Raw genomic sequence first — 15,718 nt, 5'->3', positions numbered from 1 at the left:
TTGGTATGTTTTCATTTTTATCAGATATATCCTGGTTCCATCCATTAGAAATTCCAGATTATGGGATGTGGAGCTCAAAGTGGCCCCAGGACAGGGTATCATGCAATTCAAAAGAGCAGGTCAATTATCACACAGGTGGTATTATCACACAAAATCCAAACATCTCCCCCTAACTGAGAGAGCAGAACGAATTTAAGAGGAGAGATTAATGAGACCATTAATATACGTGCTCTGAGAACTAGCTTATAAGCTGGCCAAGAGTTTAAGATTAGTCCTTGGAGAATCTACAGTTGAGAAAAATGTTTAGTTAATCATATCTTTTTAGTTAAAAAAGTTTACTGCCAAGATAACAGGGTTAGAATTGCATAATTGCTCTGTTTCCATAGGCTTACATTTAGTTAAAATGATATATTTACTGCTACTGGTATATTGAATTAATAAATATTTATTTCCTTTTGGGAGCAGAAAGAACTTTGTGAATTACTTACTATATTACTACATTGCTACTACTTGCTATATTAATACTTGCTATATTACTACGTTGCTATATTACAGCCCAGGATGCAGTCTGCCACTTTGGGGACACAGCTAAGGCAAGCAGTGGGTGTGTGACAGGGAAGAGCCAATTCTGACTCCGTGTTGAATCTGTTTCTTTTACTGTAACCTTTGCTTTTCATTGCTTTTGTTATTATAATCACTGTCTATAGCTGTAAGCATACATAATGGCCCGCCACAGGGAACCCTGCCCCTCTGCCTGACTGTTAAACTAAAGTGCCTTTGTTCAGCTCACAGAGAGACATTCTGACCCTGCCCACCTGTGAATGGCTGCAGAAAAGAAGATGATGGTTTTCTGGGGACCCTAGCCCACCATCTTCTCGGTCTGCCGGCTTTCCGAATAAAGTCGTATTCCTTGCCTCAACACCTCGTCTCTCGACTTATTGGCCTGTCTGTGGAGAGCAGAGAGAGCCTGGACTCAGTAACAGGTGCAGGCAGCAGGACCAGCCTCATGGGCGTATGACTTTAGTCCAAAAGGCCCCACACTTTGTTTAACTTTCTGTTGTCGCCATCTTGAAATTCTTAATTTTTGAGCCAGGGCCTGCATTTTCATTGGGGGCTCACAAATGATGTTTCAGGTCCTGGTGGATAATGGTCCACAGCCGGGCAAGCTGCCGGCTTGGATGTAAGCTGAGGATGTAAGCCTCTGGGGGGCACTTATGTCCAGAGGGAAGACTTAAGGACACCTAAAAGGGGAGGGGCATGGCGGCGGAGGGCTTGGTCCACAGGGCAGCCCAGAGGTTTAGGCAGAGGCCACCAGCACAGTCTTGATGAACAACTCTGAGCCCCAGGATTTCATGGTTGGCTCTGCTCTTACTGGTATCCTCCAGCTTTAGAGACCTTGTCTTGTTGGTGCCCCCTTCAGGCCCTGTGAGTGCTGGGAAGCTGTTCTCTAGAAGTTCTGATCCCTGGGCTGGCTGGGTGGGCCATACCATCTAGCTGGACTTGGGCTTCTTGGAGCCACCTGTATTTTCAGAGAATCAGTCAGGCTGGTCGTGAGGATTCTGGAGCCACGCCTCTTCTGGGGCCCACTCTCTTGGGTCTGGGGTGAGGGCTTGGGTGGGGACACCTGCTGCTCCCCCTTCTCCCACCTGGGGAGGGCCTGACAACGAGGCCAGTGGCCCCAGTGTGTACATGGTGTTCAAGAAGAATTCATCTGCCCAGGGATGCTGTGTACTTGAGAATGTCAGGGTCACACAATGAACTATTGGCGAAAGTGTTCACAAAGGTCACGCTAGGATGACACTTTTGGGGGCCATTTGCAGCTCTAGGGTCGGACCAGACTTCCAGTCTCTATAAAACAAGAAGTTGCCTGTTGGAGAGAAGCCCACGTCTCATTACATCACATGACAGTGCCCTGAGGGCTGCACTTACTGACTCTCCGGGCTGTCTCTCCAGCATGACCATGGATGGATGTCTTGACGGTGGGGTCTGAGCCTTCCTCGTCTTTGCATCTCTGGCCAGTCACATCCTGGGGTTTGCATCATGCTTAGAGCAAGGAGGAGCAATGAGAGAAATGCTGAAAAGGGAGGAGAAGGGAACGAGGTTGAAAAGTGGTTGCCTGCAAGGACCACCAGGGATCTGGCGCCTGCACGAGTGGGAGGTGAAGACTCCGGGGTGCTTGGGGCTGCCTTTTTAGGGGTGACACTCAGGTGTTCTTGCCATCTCATTAGGTGGGGAGGCGGTGCTGTAGCCAGGGAAATGGCCAAGATTATTAGGGCCAGGGAACAAAAACAGGGTGGGGGAAAGAGGACGTGAGGAGTAGGTGTAATCTGGAGTTTGCACTTCTTAGGCTGTTGGTGACTCAGCCACTCAACAAGCACCACTGAGGGGCCGCTGAATGCAGAACACCATCAGACCTGCTATGAAGAGACACAGAGGTAAGTGAGGGATGGGTTTTGGTCTTCAGGCTGCCCCCAGTGTGGGTGGGGATGCAACAGTCCGACACACACAACAACACACATGTGAAGGAGCCCCTTGTCCTCTGGTTTCTAACCTGCTCTCATCTGGGTCCCCTTAAACCAATTACGATCTTCTGTCTTGGGGGAAAGGTTGGAATCTGTATAATTAACATCCAGTCAGAAAGCCAGGACTCGGCCCCCTCTCCCTGTGTGCCCTGGTTCCCTGTTGGCAGACCCTGGTCCTGGGCTTGCTCGGGTGACTGAGCTCCGAGCAGAGACGGGGACACATCGGTGGTGGTGAGGGGGCATCGGAAGATTCGCTTGTTCTGTTTCCTTCCATCCACAGTCCTCCGGGTGGAAATCCACACCTGTTGTATTAGTTCCTATTGCTGCCATAAATAAACTGCCCTAAGCTTAGCGGCTTCAAGCAACACGTTTATTCTCTTACCGTCTAGAGTCTGCAGAGCTGTGTTGCTAATAAAGGCTCTCGGGGAAAATCCATCTCCTTGCCTTTTCCACCGACACCCCTGGCTTGTTGCTCCTTCCCCGACTTCAGAGCCAGCAGTTTGGCAGCTTCCCTCCTCTCTGACCCCGTCTCTCTCTTACCAGAAAGGACCCTCAGAAGGAAAAAACCCACCCCAAACCCAAGAACAACATAGAAGGTTTACACTGAGAAATCCTTGTGATTATATCGAGCCCACCTGGATAATGCAGGAGAATTTCCCATCTCAGGATCCTTACCTTAATCACACCTGCGGAATGCCTTCCTTTTGCCGTGTAAGGTGACATATTCACAGGTCCCAGGGAGGTTAGAATGTGGAAATCTTTGTGGGGGGTTGAGTCTGTCTACTCCATCCATCCTGGCCAGCTGCTTTATCCCATTAATCAGCAATAAGGGTTCCTTCCTGCCTCCCTCCTTCTCTTTTTCTTTTAAAACTTAGATTTTATTATTTTGAGTAGGTAATATGTTCCCATGATTAAAAAATAAAAACAACATAGCACTGGGGTGGGAGGTGATGGCACCTGGGGACCCACCGACCTGGGACTGCACTGTGGCCAGGACACTTGGAGGCTCCCTCGACCTCCAGAGGGAGGGAGGAGACCCCGCCCCTCCCCACCACCCTGCCCTCCCCACTGTGGGTCCCCTCAGGCTCTCTTCACTCAAAAAGAAAAAAGCCCACAAAGAAACCCAGCCACACTAAGCACTCCTCCCTTCCCTGTCTCATCCATCCCGTTTCTCCCTGTGTCTTCAGGTGCTGTGGTTTCGCCGCCTGTGTCCCCCCTAATGTCCAATGGGATGGTGTTAGGAGGTGGGGCCTTTGGGAGGTGCTTAAGTCATGAAGGTGGAGCCCTCATGAATGGATTAATGGTCTAATAAAAGAGACCCCGGAAGACCCCTCACCCCTCTGCCATGGGAGGATGTACCGAAAAGTCACAGGTCTTTGACCCAGAAGAAGCCCCTCACGTGCGTGACCTTGCTGGTACCCTGATCCTGGACTTCCAGCCTCCAGAGCTGTGAGCAGTAAACTTTCGCTGTTTATAAGCCACCCAGACTACGGTGTTTTGTTACAGCAGCTTGAATGGACGAAGACAATAGGTAACCATTTATGTTAGAATCATGTGTATTTTTCTAGGGTTTTTATGAATACATATATTCCTCTCTTACATGAAGATTAGCATGCTAGCTATATATTGTTCTATACCTGTTTTCTTACTTAGTATATCCTGAAGATCTTTTCCCATCAGTATAGAGAATGTCCCTGTTCATTGGTTTCTTTTCCAATCGCCTAAAATTGCGCTGGGTGGGCACTCCATGGCTTATTCAGATCTATAGGCTCTCTCGTGTAGAAGGACGTTTGGGTCGTTTCCAGACTTTGCCAGTACAAACAGTACTGCAGTGAATTACTGCGTACATCTATTTCTCCTGTGTTTGTAGGTAGATCTCCAGGATAACTCTGAGAAGTTGTATCAGTGTGTCAGAGGGTAAAGGTGTTTGCAGTTCCACTCGATTTTTCCATAGCGTCTTCCTGTGGTTGCACTACTTTGCATGCCTATCAGCCACCCAGAAGGGTCCCCCGCAGACCCCCGAGAGGGAGCCGTCAGCCTCAGATTCTCTAAACTGATCTGATAGGTCAACCTAGTATTTCGGTGAGTGTCCTTGCCTTAGTGATGGAGGTCTTCTCTGGGGTGGAGGCCAAGGCCTTGTGTTTCTCATCTGTGTGTGTCCCACACGCCCGGCCTGGTGTATGGCCTCATCTGCTATGCCTTCTGCAGGAAGCAGCATAGGAGCTGAGCCCTGAGGGGGTTTACTGTCTGTGCCTGGGGTGGGGGGGGCACTCAGGCTTCAGGTGGGAGTTAGTGGGGGGAGGGGGCCTTCACACAGGCCTGTAGGTTCCGTTGTAGCTGAAAGGGGGAGGCATCAAGCAGCCCCCCTCCTCCTCAGGGATCCAGTGCTGCACATAGGTGGAGCCATTTTCCAGAGGCCACACGACCACGAGGTCTCTGGACGCCAGGGACGGGTCCTCTGGGAAGAAGTTGAAGGGCCGGAGCAGGAAGCCCACGGAGTTCCCGGGCGTGGCCGTGTTGGGGATGTCCTCTGCGTGGGGGATGTGCAGGAAGCCCACTGTGACCCAGGCCACCAGGTCCTGCAGGAGAGCGGGGTGGGCGGTGCTGAGGCGGCTCAGAGGGGAAGGGGTGGGCGACACCCCTAAGCCCCACGTTTAAGGGAGGGGTGAATCCAGCGACCATCGAGCTCGCTCTCCAAGCAGCAAGCCGGCCCTCCCCATCCTGGGACTGGGCACAGACCTTGGGACTGGGCGGGGATCTGGTCTCAGGGTGGAGCCGGGAGAGGGGCAGCGCTGGTACCTCGCCTTCAATGTTCTCGTTGTTGCGCAGAAACTCCTCAAAGACCACAGGTGGGTCCCAGGGGTCGTTCTGGTTGTAGATACTGCTGCTGCGTAGCTCAGACTCCCGGTATCTGGTCACTGCCAGGGGATACCTGTCTGGGCAGAGGAGAAGGTAGCCTCCAGCCCCTCCCAGGGAGCACCTTCAGGGTCAATGACGGGGGAAGGTTACTGCCTTCCCTCAGACGCAGGATCATCCCCTGGAAGTCAGCCACACGCACTGTCAACAGAGGCTCCAGGGCTCCGCAGGGGCTCTGTACTCCCCTCCCAAAACACACAGCCACGTGACCAAGAACGTACACATGTGCACACATACACACACACGCACACACACGCCCAGGTACACCACAGCCTAGACTCAGGATCTCATGGACAGAAACACAGACACACGCGGACACAGGGAAACACAGGGACACCGAGAGGAGCCTCCAGGCCTCCCGGCCTCCCAGGCCTCCCTCACCTGGCCCAGGTGACAGCCCGCTCCTCCTGCCAGCCCGGGGGCAGCACTTGGTCAGCCATGGAGTGGATCTGCAGTCGGTAGCTGCGCTTGTGGCCCCAGGGGTTCTCCTGGGGGCTGGTAAACAGCAGGTACTTGGGCAGAGTCTGCCTGAAGCTGAAGGCCGCCTGGCGCTCCCGGGAGTACCTCGTCTCCTGGACAGCCGGCTGGACCAGGCGGTGTCTCGGGCTCCAGGGGTTGGTGGTGTTTTCCAGCTTCATCTGCAGGGTCTGGAAGCTATTCTTGGTGCCTGAGTGTGTGCAGGGAAGGAGGAGAATCGAGCTCCCTGCACTAAAGCCTCCGCATTCCGCCCTGGGCCCTCCTTCCCAACCACACCCAACAACAAGCTGTGGGGATGAAGAGGATGTCAGGGGCATGCACTGAGCCAGACAGCGGTGGAGGGAAGGGACCGAGGAACTAGGAGACGGCTCAGAGTCGGGCACGGCAGCTGCAGTGATTCCACTGTGACCCTGGACAGTTCCTCTCGAGAGCAGAGCTCTGTGTCTGTTTGCTGAGGCCTTGGCCCCAGCAAAGGGCAGCTGGCCTTTCCCCAGGGGAAGAGACTATGTCAGTGCCCTCTGGGCCCAGGGGCGAAAGGGGCGGAGTGAGAAGAATCTGCCCACCTGGTCATGCGGGGCACTTCTAACATGTGATTTGATGTCAGGCCAAATCCTGTCATTACGCCCATGTCATCTTTTAAGGTGACACCACTAACTCAAGAGACACAAGGAGTATTCCTGACATCACCGCATCCACTCAAAGCACCGGGCAGCGACATTTCTTACACTCCTGGGCATTATCACCTCCCCCGCCCTGTGCACACCTTTCTATCCGGCCCGTCCCCCTAGGGGGTCAATGCAGCACCAGGGGAACAGCTGGCACTATTCACGGTCACCGTTTTGCAGGGCACACAGATTTCTAGCACTGCAGGTTCCACGCATGCAGGCTGGGGAAACTCTCCTGGTATGGCGCTTCCAGGGGAAGTCTAAGCACCATCTCCCATGAGTGTAAGTTATTGCTCGGATGCGGACATTCGGCCCGGAGGGTGGTTCCGAGCCTGAGTCCTACCTGCCACGTCCAGGTCAACGCGGTAATGCACTAGGTGGGTGTGCATGTTGCCGATCAGGTGTGTGTGCAGGCGGGTCCCATGGCGCAGCCCCTCGGGGGTGTAGAAGGTGGCGTGGACATAGCCGGTGGCGTGCATCTTGGCCTCCATCACCCCATTGGGGTAGAAGATGAAGTCCCAGATATAGTCATAATTGTAGACCGTCGAAGTGGTCCTCAGCACCAGCACCTGGCCCTTGAGGCCCGCATAGAAGTTGAAGCCGTCGCTGAAGTTGGAGTTAAAGTGCCGCCGGATGGGCACCCCCGTGGGCATCTCGAAGAGACAGAGGGCGCGGGGGTAGAGGACAGGACCGTCGGCGTCGTAGTAGTGGAGGGCATCCAGGAAGGTGGCCGTCTCCGGGCAGTCGACGCCAGGGGCCAGCTCATGAGTGACGCTGCCCAAGCCCCAGCCGACGTCCATGTACTTGGTCTGCATGCCTGCGGGTGTGTGTCCTCCGTACAGCGCCACGGCCTCCTGCACGCTCACCTCGTAGGCTATACGCTCACCTCCGAAGTGCACGTCCAGGACCTGCAGCCCCGAGGACGAGCGCAGCCGGAAGTTGAAGCTCCAGCCCCCGTAGAGCACGGTGTTGCCCTCCAGGCTGTAGCGGGGGCCCTCGGGCTGCACCAGGTGGGGGCCGTTCATGGTGATGGAGAAGTCCCCACGTGGCTGGTAGAAGGAGAAGAGGGCTGCCTCTGGTAGGCTCTCTCCATCCTTGTCCTTGGCGAGCGGGTCTTCCAGGACTACCGCATCCACCTCTCCGTCGTCATACTTCTGAGCCAGCTCTGCGGGGCTGCGGTAGAACTTCCCGTTGTACCAGACCTGCTCCACCGTCCAGTCTTGGGGGTTCGTGCTTGCATGATCCACCAGGAGCTCCAGCCCAGTGGGGTGCAAGAAGTAGCCTTCCATATGGCGCTGCAAGATGAACCAAGAGCGGCGTTGGCCGGAGGCCAAGCCACGGGGCGCCACGTCTGTGAACGTCAGGCACCGCTCGTGGCAGTGTCCGAACGTGAAGCCCGTGGTGCGACGGAAAAACTGCTGCAGGGGCTTGCTGGCCTCCTCCAGGGTGTGGCTCAGGAGGGTATACTCTGCCTTGGAGATGGGCCTGGAGGCCCAGGAGGCCTGGTGCCCGGGCTTGTGGGGCAGGTGTCGCATGTAATGGGGCCTGGGCAGTGGTCCCACAGCAAACTCGGTGATGTTGGGATGCTCCTGGGCTCCGAAGAAGATGACAGCGCGTGCTTCCCGAACGGGAAGCTGGTGGCCTTTATGCAGAAATTTCAGCACGTGTTGCTTCTTGGGCAGCAACATCTCAATGAGGAACACGGAGTTCTTGGCCACGGTCAATGTGCTGGATGGCTGCAGCCTCAGCTCCTTCTGGGACCAAAGGAAGTTGTGCACGGTCTTCAGCTCTTGGGCGCTCAGGTCCGCAAACACCCTGCCCTTGTTGCCGGGGGTCTGTGGGGAGCCCTCTGCCGCGGCCAACGTCTGTAGCACCAGGATGGCAGCACCCGCCCAGCCGAGGGCCAGGGTCTTCCGCCCCATGGTCTGGAATGCAGTGGAGTAGATGAACTTAGTTTCATGGGAGGAAATGGGTTTCCACCAGGTCGGGTCTTGGACTACGATGTCCCTTGGCCTTGCGTTTTTCCCACAAACTCACTTCCTGGCTCATCCCTGCCCAGCTCGAGGCAGCCCTCGGTGGCAGCAGGGGACCCACGCAGCTCCCAATGCTGCTCTGGTCTCTGCTGTCCATCGATTTTAATTCTGCGCCCTCCTCCCTGGTCCGTAAACCTCTTTTAGTCCCGTGGATTTTCTTACTTGTGCAAACTACTTTTCCCCTTCTCTGTGCGTTACCTCTGCAGGGCAGCTCTTATCTCTCCAGCTTTAGGTCACTCGGAGATTCACAGTGCCCCCTCAAATGCCACAAAATGCTTATTGTGCCATGGGTACTGATGGCAAAACTGCATTTTTGATACAACACGATGTTTTTTATGTAGATAAAATCTGAAATTTAGTGTAGAATTTCAAAGATTTGGCTCTGGAGCCAGGCTGCCAGATTTCGAGTGCTAGTACATCTCACCATTGGGAACAGCTGTGTGACCTTGGGCTCCTTGCTTAAACTCTCTGGGCCTCCATCCACCCAACGGTGAAATGGAAATAAACGGAAAAATCAGTTGGACCATAAGGACAAAGTGTTTAGAGCAAAGCCTGCCTCCTGTGAAGAACTCAAGAAATGCGAGCTACTCTTCTTTTTAAAGTTAACCATGAGGATATACTCTCTGATGCCAGAATATTTAAACTTCCGAGCCGCGTAGAGAGATTTGACTGGTTAGGCTATAGACCTGCGCTTACCCAGGTGATGTGGAGAACGGGCTGGCTGGCCGTGCCCAGGCTTCTTTAGCCCCTCCAGTGGGGCCCTCCGGTTGTGACCACTTGGCCATCCAAGGCCAAGGCCGCGAGGAGGGCACCTCAGGGTGCCGTCATCCCAGGGGGCAATTCAGGGAGATGCTCTTTCCCCTTCCATTTCGAGGGGAGGCTGTGGTTAGGGTCTCATGGCCCATCCCCCAGAGCCGACAGTACAATCCCCTCCCCTCTGGTTCCTCATCTTGTTCCCAGCCCGCCCCGCCCACCCCTCCCCACCCACCCTGCGCTGGTGGGAAGGACCAGGGACTCACGTGATCTTCTCTCCAGCCTGAAGGGGTGCGGGCGCTGGAGGGGCTGCTAGGTGAATCCAGAGCCAGCAGAAAGGTATGTGGTGAGCTCTTGTTCTACTATTAAATTTGGGTCGAGCCTCTTTTTTTTTTTTTTTTTTTTAAACTAGACTTTACTTTGAGAGAAGTTCTAGGTTCACCGCAAAATTGAGAGAAATGTACAGAGATCCCATGTAGCTCCTCCCCGCCCCCCAGGTAGCTTTGCCACTATCAACTTCCCCCACCTGAGTGATACGTTTGTTACAGTGTACCGCTGTGAACCTACAATGACACATCATTATCACCCAAAGTCCATAGCTTACATTAGGGTTCACTCTTGGTGCTGTACATTCTATGGGTTTTGACAAATGTGTAATGACAAGTATCCATCATTATAGTCCCATACAGAGCAGTTTCACTGCCCTCAAAATCCTCTCTACTCCAACTATTCATCCTTCTCCTCCTCCTTCTCCTGCAAATCCTGGCAACCACTGATCTTTTCACTGTCTCCATAGTTTTGCCTTTTGCAGAACGTCATGCCGTCAGGATCATACAGGATGCAGTCTTTTCAGACTAGCCTCTTTGACTCAGTAATATGCATTTAAGTCCCTCCATGTCTTTTAGTGTCCAAGTCCGCCATTTTTTTATAATCTCTGATGAAATAAAATTTATATTTTAAGGCAGGACAAGAAAAAATTAAACATAAAATTCTCTCTCTGTTTTCATTTGGGCCTCCCTCCCTAATGTGCAATGTGCATCTGCATTACACATTAACCAGAGCCCCACAAAGATGGGAATGCCTGCAGGACCATAAAGAATAATTTTTTTTTTCTCTCCTCTGATGCTAGCAATGTAACTTCTTAGAAGAATAGTGTTCTTTCCCAGCTCTGTAGGAGGTCGTGGTGACTTGCTTCCTGCTCTATATGTGCTTACCTGGACTATGCATCCTTGGTGAACTTTATATAAAATATCAGTATGTCATTTTGATGAAAGATCCTTTTGTCTTGAAAATGTATATGACATTGCCTTCAACTTCTAACAGGTGGAGCAGTTCTCAGAGCTTTTTGAGAATCTGCTTCCCAGGTTATAATCCTCAGTTTGGCTCAAATAAAATTCCCTTTTTTTCTTCTTAACTTGATAGTTAATTGAATTTTCTCGGTGTAGTTGGCAGGACATCAGAGACACCCACCAGAGGACAACTGGAGTCTACCCTGAACTGGAGCTTGGTACCAGCACAGGCGCTTTGAGCTCCACCCGCTTCTTGGTACTCTTCAGGTGCTTTGGTGAGTTATCCCGATATCTGGACATCATTGCTTTAAATGACGTCTTGAACTTTACTGGAGCTGTTTTTCTTGGGACTTGGATCCTAAGGGAGTACCAGTACATTTGCTAGCCAGGGACCTAGGGGGAACTTTGGAGTGAAATGGTTGGCTGTCCTTTTTTAAAATTTGGCTTAAATTGGAAAGATTATGTACATATGGTCCACAATGGACGTAATTGAAAACTTTTTTTTTACCAGAAACAAAGTCAGCACAACAAGCCAAATTAATTGCCTTATCTCTAGCTTGTCAACTAGCTAAGCCCAGGTAACAAATATTTATACTGACAGTTGCTATGCTTTTGGAGTGGCATACAACTTTGGAATGCTATGAAAACAGTGAGGTTTTAAACCTCTTCAGGACAACTTATAAAAAAATAGAAAACAGGTTGAAGAGTTATTAATCATTATACAACTGCCCAAACAGTTAGCAATTATTAAAACAACACGGCATTCCAAATCTGACACAGCAGAAACTAAAGGAAATCAGCTTGCTGATGCTGCAGCCAAATGGGCAGCTTTAAATATTCGTCCTGTCCAGCCTCCAGAATGTCCACTGCTGTCCATTAACCCTGCTAACTCAATAAAAGATTTCTTTCTACAGGCTCAAGAAATCACCACTAAAGGAGAGAAACAGATATGGCAACAAAAAGGGGGAATTTTGACCCCTCCACACAAATATGGTTTAGACCTGATAAAACAAAATGAAACTTATAGTGTCTATTGAAGCCCAATGGCTATTGCTCCAACATGTACATTCTTTAACCCGTTGGGCGTCTGAAAAAAGGTTTTTATGGGGAAAACAATATTTTGGAAAATTTCACCCATAGTGGTGCAGAGGAAATATATTATATCATTGACAGGGACTTATTGAGACAATTAAAAAAATTGGTAACTACTTTTACAGCAAGCTCCCAGGAGATGAAAAGGATCATGGATTACAACCTAGAGATTTTATTTGTTGGAAAGGACATCAGATAAAAGATTCTTTGCAGCCATGATGGAAAGAACCTTATCAAGTATCAATATTATTAATTAATATTATTAACTAATCCATGCACAACCAAACCGAAAGACACTAATTCATGGAATCACACCTCCCATCTTAAAAAGACCCCTCCACTTGAATGGACTTTGATCCCTGTTTCTGGCACCTGGCTTCAACTAAGGCAAGCATCACCAAGCTAGGATGAGAAGAAGATGACAACAGTAGCAAACAACTGATCCGAGAGTCGAAACCAGGCCTGTAAGACCCATCCCACCAGTTCAATTGTACTGTTTACCAAAAGTCTGCCTCTCTATCAAAATTAGAAGTTATTGTTTTAATTCTAGCTACGTTTTTGCCCCAAAGTTTAGGATAGGAAGAAAACTCTTTAGTACCACTGTCACAAAATATAGTTACTAGGGGCAATTTAGCTGCTGTTGGATTTGTCATCCAATTCCTAAGTCAACACAAGGCCGAGATAACCCCACATAATTTTTGTCACTGACTTTTCAGATGTTTCTATAATCTATAAAAAGTCTCCCCATTGGCATATACCTCCATATTCGTTTACTACATTCAATTAGTTTACTCAGTTCTGAAGTTTCTATGATGAGAAAGTGATGCTGAAAAATCAAATGGCACTTGATCTTTAAAACTGCTTTGCAGGGGAAAACTTATGCTATAATCCAGACAATGTTGTGCTTTGATACCAGATGAGTCCTCTAATATAACCATCTAATGACTCACATAAGAAATCAGATTTCTGCACTGGGGAATTCCCTTTCTAGTCTAAATGAAATCTTGAATAAATGGTTCAGTTCTGGGGATTCATAGCTTAAATCTCTGCTTCTGACTTTGTTATTGTTGTTGGCCATATTGATTGTGTTCTGTATCATTTATAGAGTAATAATCTCTTGTGCCTCTCGATGTATATTCAAAACTCCACCTAGAATACTGATGTCTAAATGACTTGAAACTACTGATCATATCTATAGCTCTATATAAAATAGTGGGCATGCACAATTCACATACAGAGTAAAATTGGCATAAGTCTTATTGGACAACCTAGAGTTGACTATCAGTCCATGCCAAGCATTCTACTAGCCTAATCCCCTTAAAGGAAAGAAAGAACTGGGCTGTTAAGACAGGGCATTGGGGGACATGGTGGATCCAGAGCAGATAAGCAACCACCCTGGCATTGGGGGACCAAATATTTGATCACCTAATGCTTTCTATTGAAAGATTAATGATCAAAGGGGGGAAATAATGAAATAAAATTTACATTTTAAGGTAGGACAAGAAAAAATTAAACATAGAATTTTCTCTCTGTGTTTGTTTGGGCCTCCCTCCTTCCCTCCTTAATATGCAATGTGCATCTGCATTACACACTAACCAGAGCTCCTCAAAGATGGGAGTGCCTGCTGGACCGTAAAGATCAATGTTTTCCCTTTCTTCTGATGCTAGCAATGTAACCGCTGAAAAGAATAGTGTTCTTTCCCAGCTCTGCAGGGGGTCATGGTGACTTGCTGCCTGCTCTATATGTGCATACCTGGACTATGCATCCTTGGTGAACTTTATGTAAAATATCAATATGTCATTTTGATGTATGACCCTTTTGTCTTGAAAATGTATATGACCGTGCCTTCAACTTCTAACTGGCAGAACAGCTCTCAGAGCTTTCTGAGAATCTGCTCCCTGAGTTCTAATCCTCAGTTTGACTTGAATGAAATTCTCCTTTTTTCTTCTTAACTTGGTAGTTAACTGAATTTTCATCAACACTTCTTAACCCCAAATTGCTTTTTTTTTCTTAACTTGGTAGTTAACTGAATTTTATTTTCTTAACTTGGTAGTTAACTGAATTTTCATCAGCACTTCTTATCCCCAAATTGCTTTCTGCTCTGCTAAGGAGGGAGATGAGGAAGAGACCTGCGGTCCTTTAACCCGAACTTGGCTATTCCTTTAACCTTTCCCTTTCCCAGTACCATCCTCTTGTCCAAAGTCCAAATGGGCAGTGGGTGAGGTGGACAATGGCAATGAAGCCACGGGAGAAGGGAGAACTTAGTGGCCAGTGAGACCTCCATGCTGGGAGATGTGAAACACACCCTCTCCTCCCCGCTGCTCATCTCCGGCACCCGAAGAACAGCGGCCACCTCCTCACTGCACATTTCCCATCTTGCCCCCGGGCAGCTTGTGCCCTGGAGTGACACCTTCTGGGCTGTTGCCCCTCCGTCTTGTGTCTTTGTTTCTCTTGACCCCTCACTCCATGTCCATCTTCCCTTGCTTCCCTCCTTCCCTGTCAACCCCTTCTTGACTCTCCCCAAATATCCCATCAGTACATACCTGTGTGCTCTGCTCTGGGCTCGCCTCTGCTGCCAGACTTTGTCTCTGACTCCTTGAGCTTTATGGCTCTATTGGTCCCGCCCTGGAGGGAGGGACAGTGTGAGGCACGTGCTGACCAAGGTTGTGACCACAGCTCAGGAGGCTCCACAATGGGCAAGGGGAGTGGCACAAGGAATTGTGTGGGGCTCTGGCTGCTGCAGCCCAAAAGGCACCTGTTACCCCAAGCACCCAAGCTGGGAAACTGCCCAGTCCTTCACCACTTTAGCAGCTGGGTTCACTTCTGTTTTCCCCAACAACACCTGTGCCCTAGATCTGCTTCCCTATCTTCCTCCTGCTGCAGGGACACCTTTCACAATAGTTTTCTGTGTTTTCTCTGTTATGATCTGTGCTGTGCCAAGGTCCGTTAAAGTAGGTGGTGAGTTTCAGAGGCCGGAGATAAGGACAAGGAGAAATTTACCAGCAAGTAGTCTCACCTGAAGCAGATATACGGACAAAGGCAGAAGCTGGTAGAGACTGACACCAAAACCAAAAACAGAGAATTTAACCCATGTGTAAATGGAGAATCAGAGACAGAATAGTTTGGGAGAGAGAAGCCACTGAGTTGAGACTCCAGAAGAAGTCATATTAGCCATCTCTGAGACCCTGGCAGGATTCAGGAAGGAGGGAGGAGTTGGCTGGGAAGAAAGTCTATCAGGATGGCTGAGGCTGCGGCCCAGAGAAGGGAAAAGGGAAAGGGAAGTGCGGGTGGGGTGGGGCAGGTACCTGTGCCAGGAGGGGAAATAGTACTAGAGTGGCTTGGTTAGATGGCGAGGGCAAAAACAGGCAGGGAGGATGCTCTTGGTCAAAGGGAAAGAATAGTCAGGAACACTGTGTGGCTTGGGAGGACCAAGAGGTCATTTTCCCCTTGCTCACCAATTCTTGATGGCTGATTCTTTTATCATTACATGCCTTTTGTCTTTCTCATCATTATCTTCCTGCTTCTCGCATTGCAAGTCATTTCAGTATTTACTGACAGCTAGATGAAGGAAGGAGAAAATGGTTAATCAACCTGATACTTGTTTGCAATTTCAGAAATCAGAAAGTCAGATAACAAGTGTTGGTGAGGATGTGGAGAAATCAGAACCCTATACAGAGTTCACGGGAATGTAAATGGTGCAGCCACTTTGGAAGACAGGCTGGCAGTTCCTCAAATGATTAAACATAGAGTTACCATATGTCCAGAAATTCCACTGCTAGGTGAATGAGAAATGAAAACATATGCCCACACAGAAACTTGTATATGGATGTTCATAGCAGCATTATTCATAATAGCCAAAAGGTGGAAACAGCCCAATGTCCATCAACTGATGAATGGATAAACAAAATGTGATACATCCACACAATGGAATGCTATTTGGCATTAAAAAGAAATGAAGTACTGATACGTGC

General features: G+C 49.7%; 1 protein-coding gene across 2 annotated transcripts; it reads right to left on the bottom strand.

Annotated features, from left to right (window-relative positions):
* Positions 1-4,060: 4,060 nt before the first annotated feature.
* AOC1 (amine oxidase copper containing 1) lies at positions 4,061-14,332 on the bottom strand. 2 transcript variants are annotated; one of them, XM_068549680.1, is made up of 6 exons: positions 14,291-14,332; positions 9,633-9,678; positions 6,924-8,505; positions 5,820-6,105; positions 5,322-5,454; positions 4,061-5,101 (listed from the first exon to the last, which is right to left on the bottom strand). In XM_068549680.1, exons 3-6 carry the CDS (start codon positions 8,500-8,502, stop codon positions 4,832-4,834), a joined length of 2,268 nt encoding a protein of 755 aa, XP_068405781.1. In that variant the 5' UTR covers positions 8,503-8,505; positions 9,633-9,678; positions 14,291-14,332; the 3' UTR covers positions 4,061-4,831. The 2 variants fall into 2 exon arrangements, with proteins under 2 accessions (XP_068405781.1, XP_068405782.1); XM_068549681.1 differs by lacking the exon at positions 9,633-9,678 and having other exon boundaries at positions 14,291-14,309.
* Between the last annotated feature and the right edge of the window lie 1,386 nt (positions 14,333-15,718).

This window comes from Eschrichtius robustus, chromosome 8 (assembly GCF_028021215.1).
Source record: "Eschrichtius robustus isolate mEscRob2 chromosome 8, mEscRob2.pri, whole genome shotgun sequence".
In the NCBI taxonomy this organism is placed as follows: domain Eukaryota; kingdom Metazoa; phylum Chordata; class Mammalia; order Artiodactyla; family Eschrichtiidae; genus Eschrichtius; species Eschrichtius robustus.
Note: the sequence above shows the minus strand (reverse complement) of the source record. Positions and strands in the feature narration are given on the sequence as shown.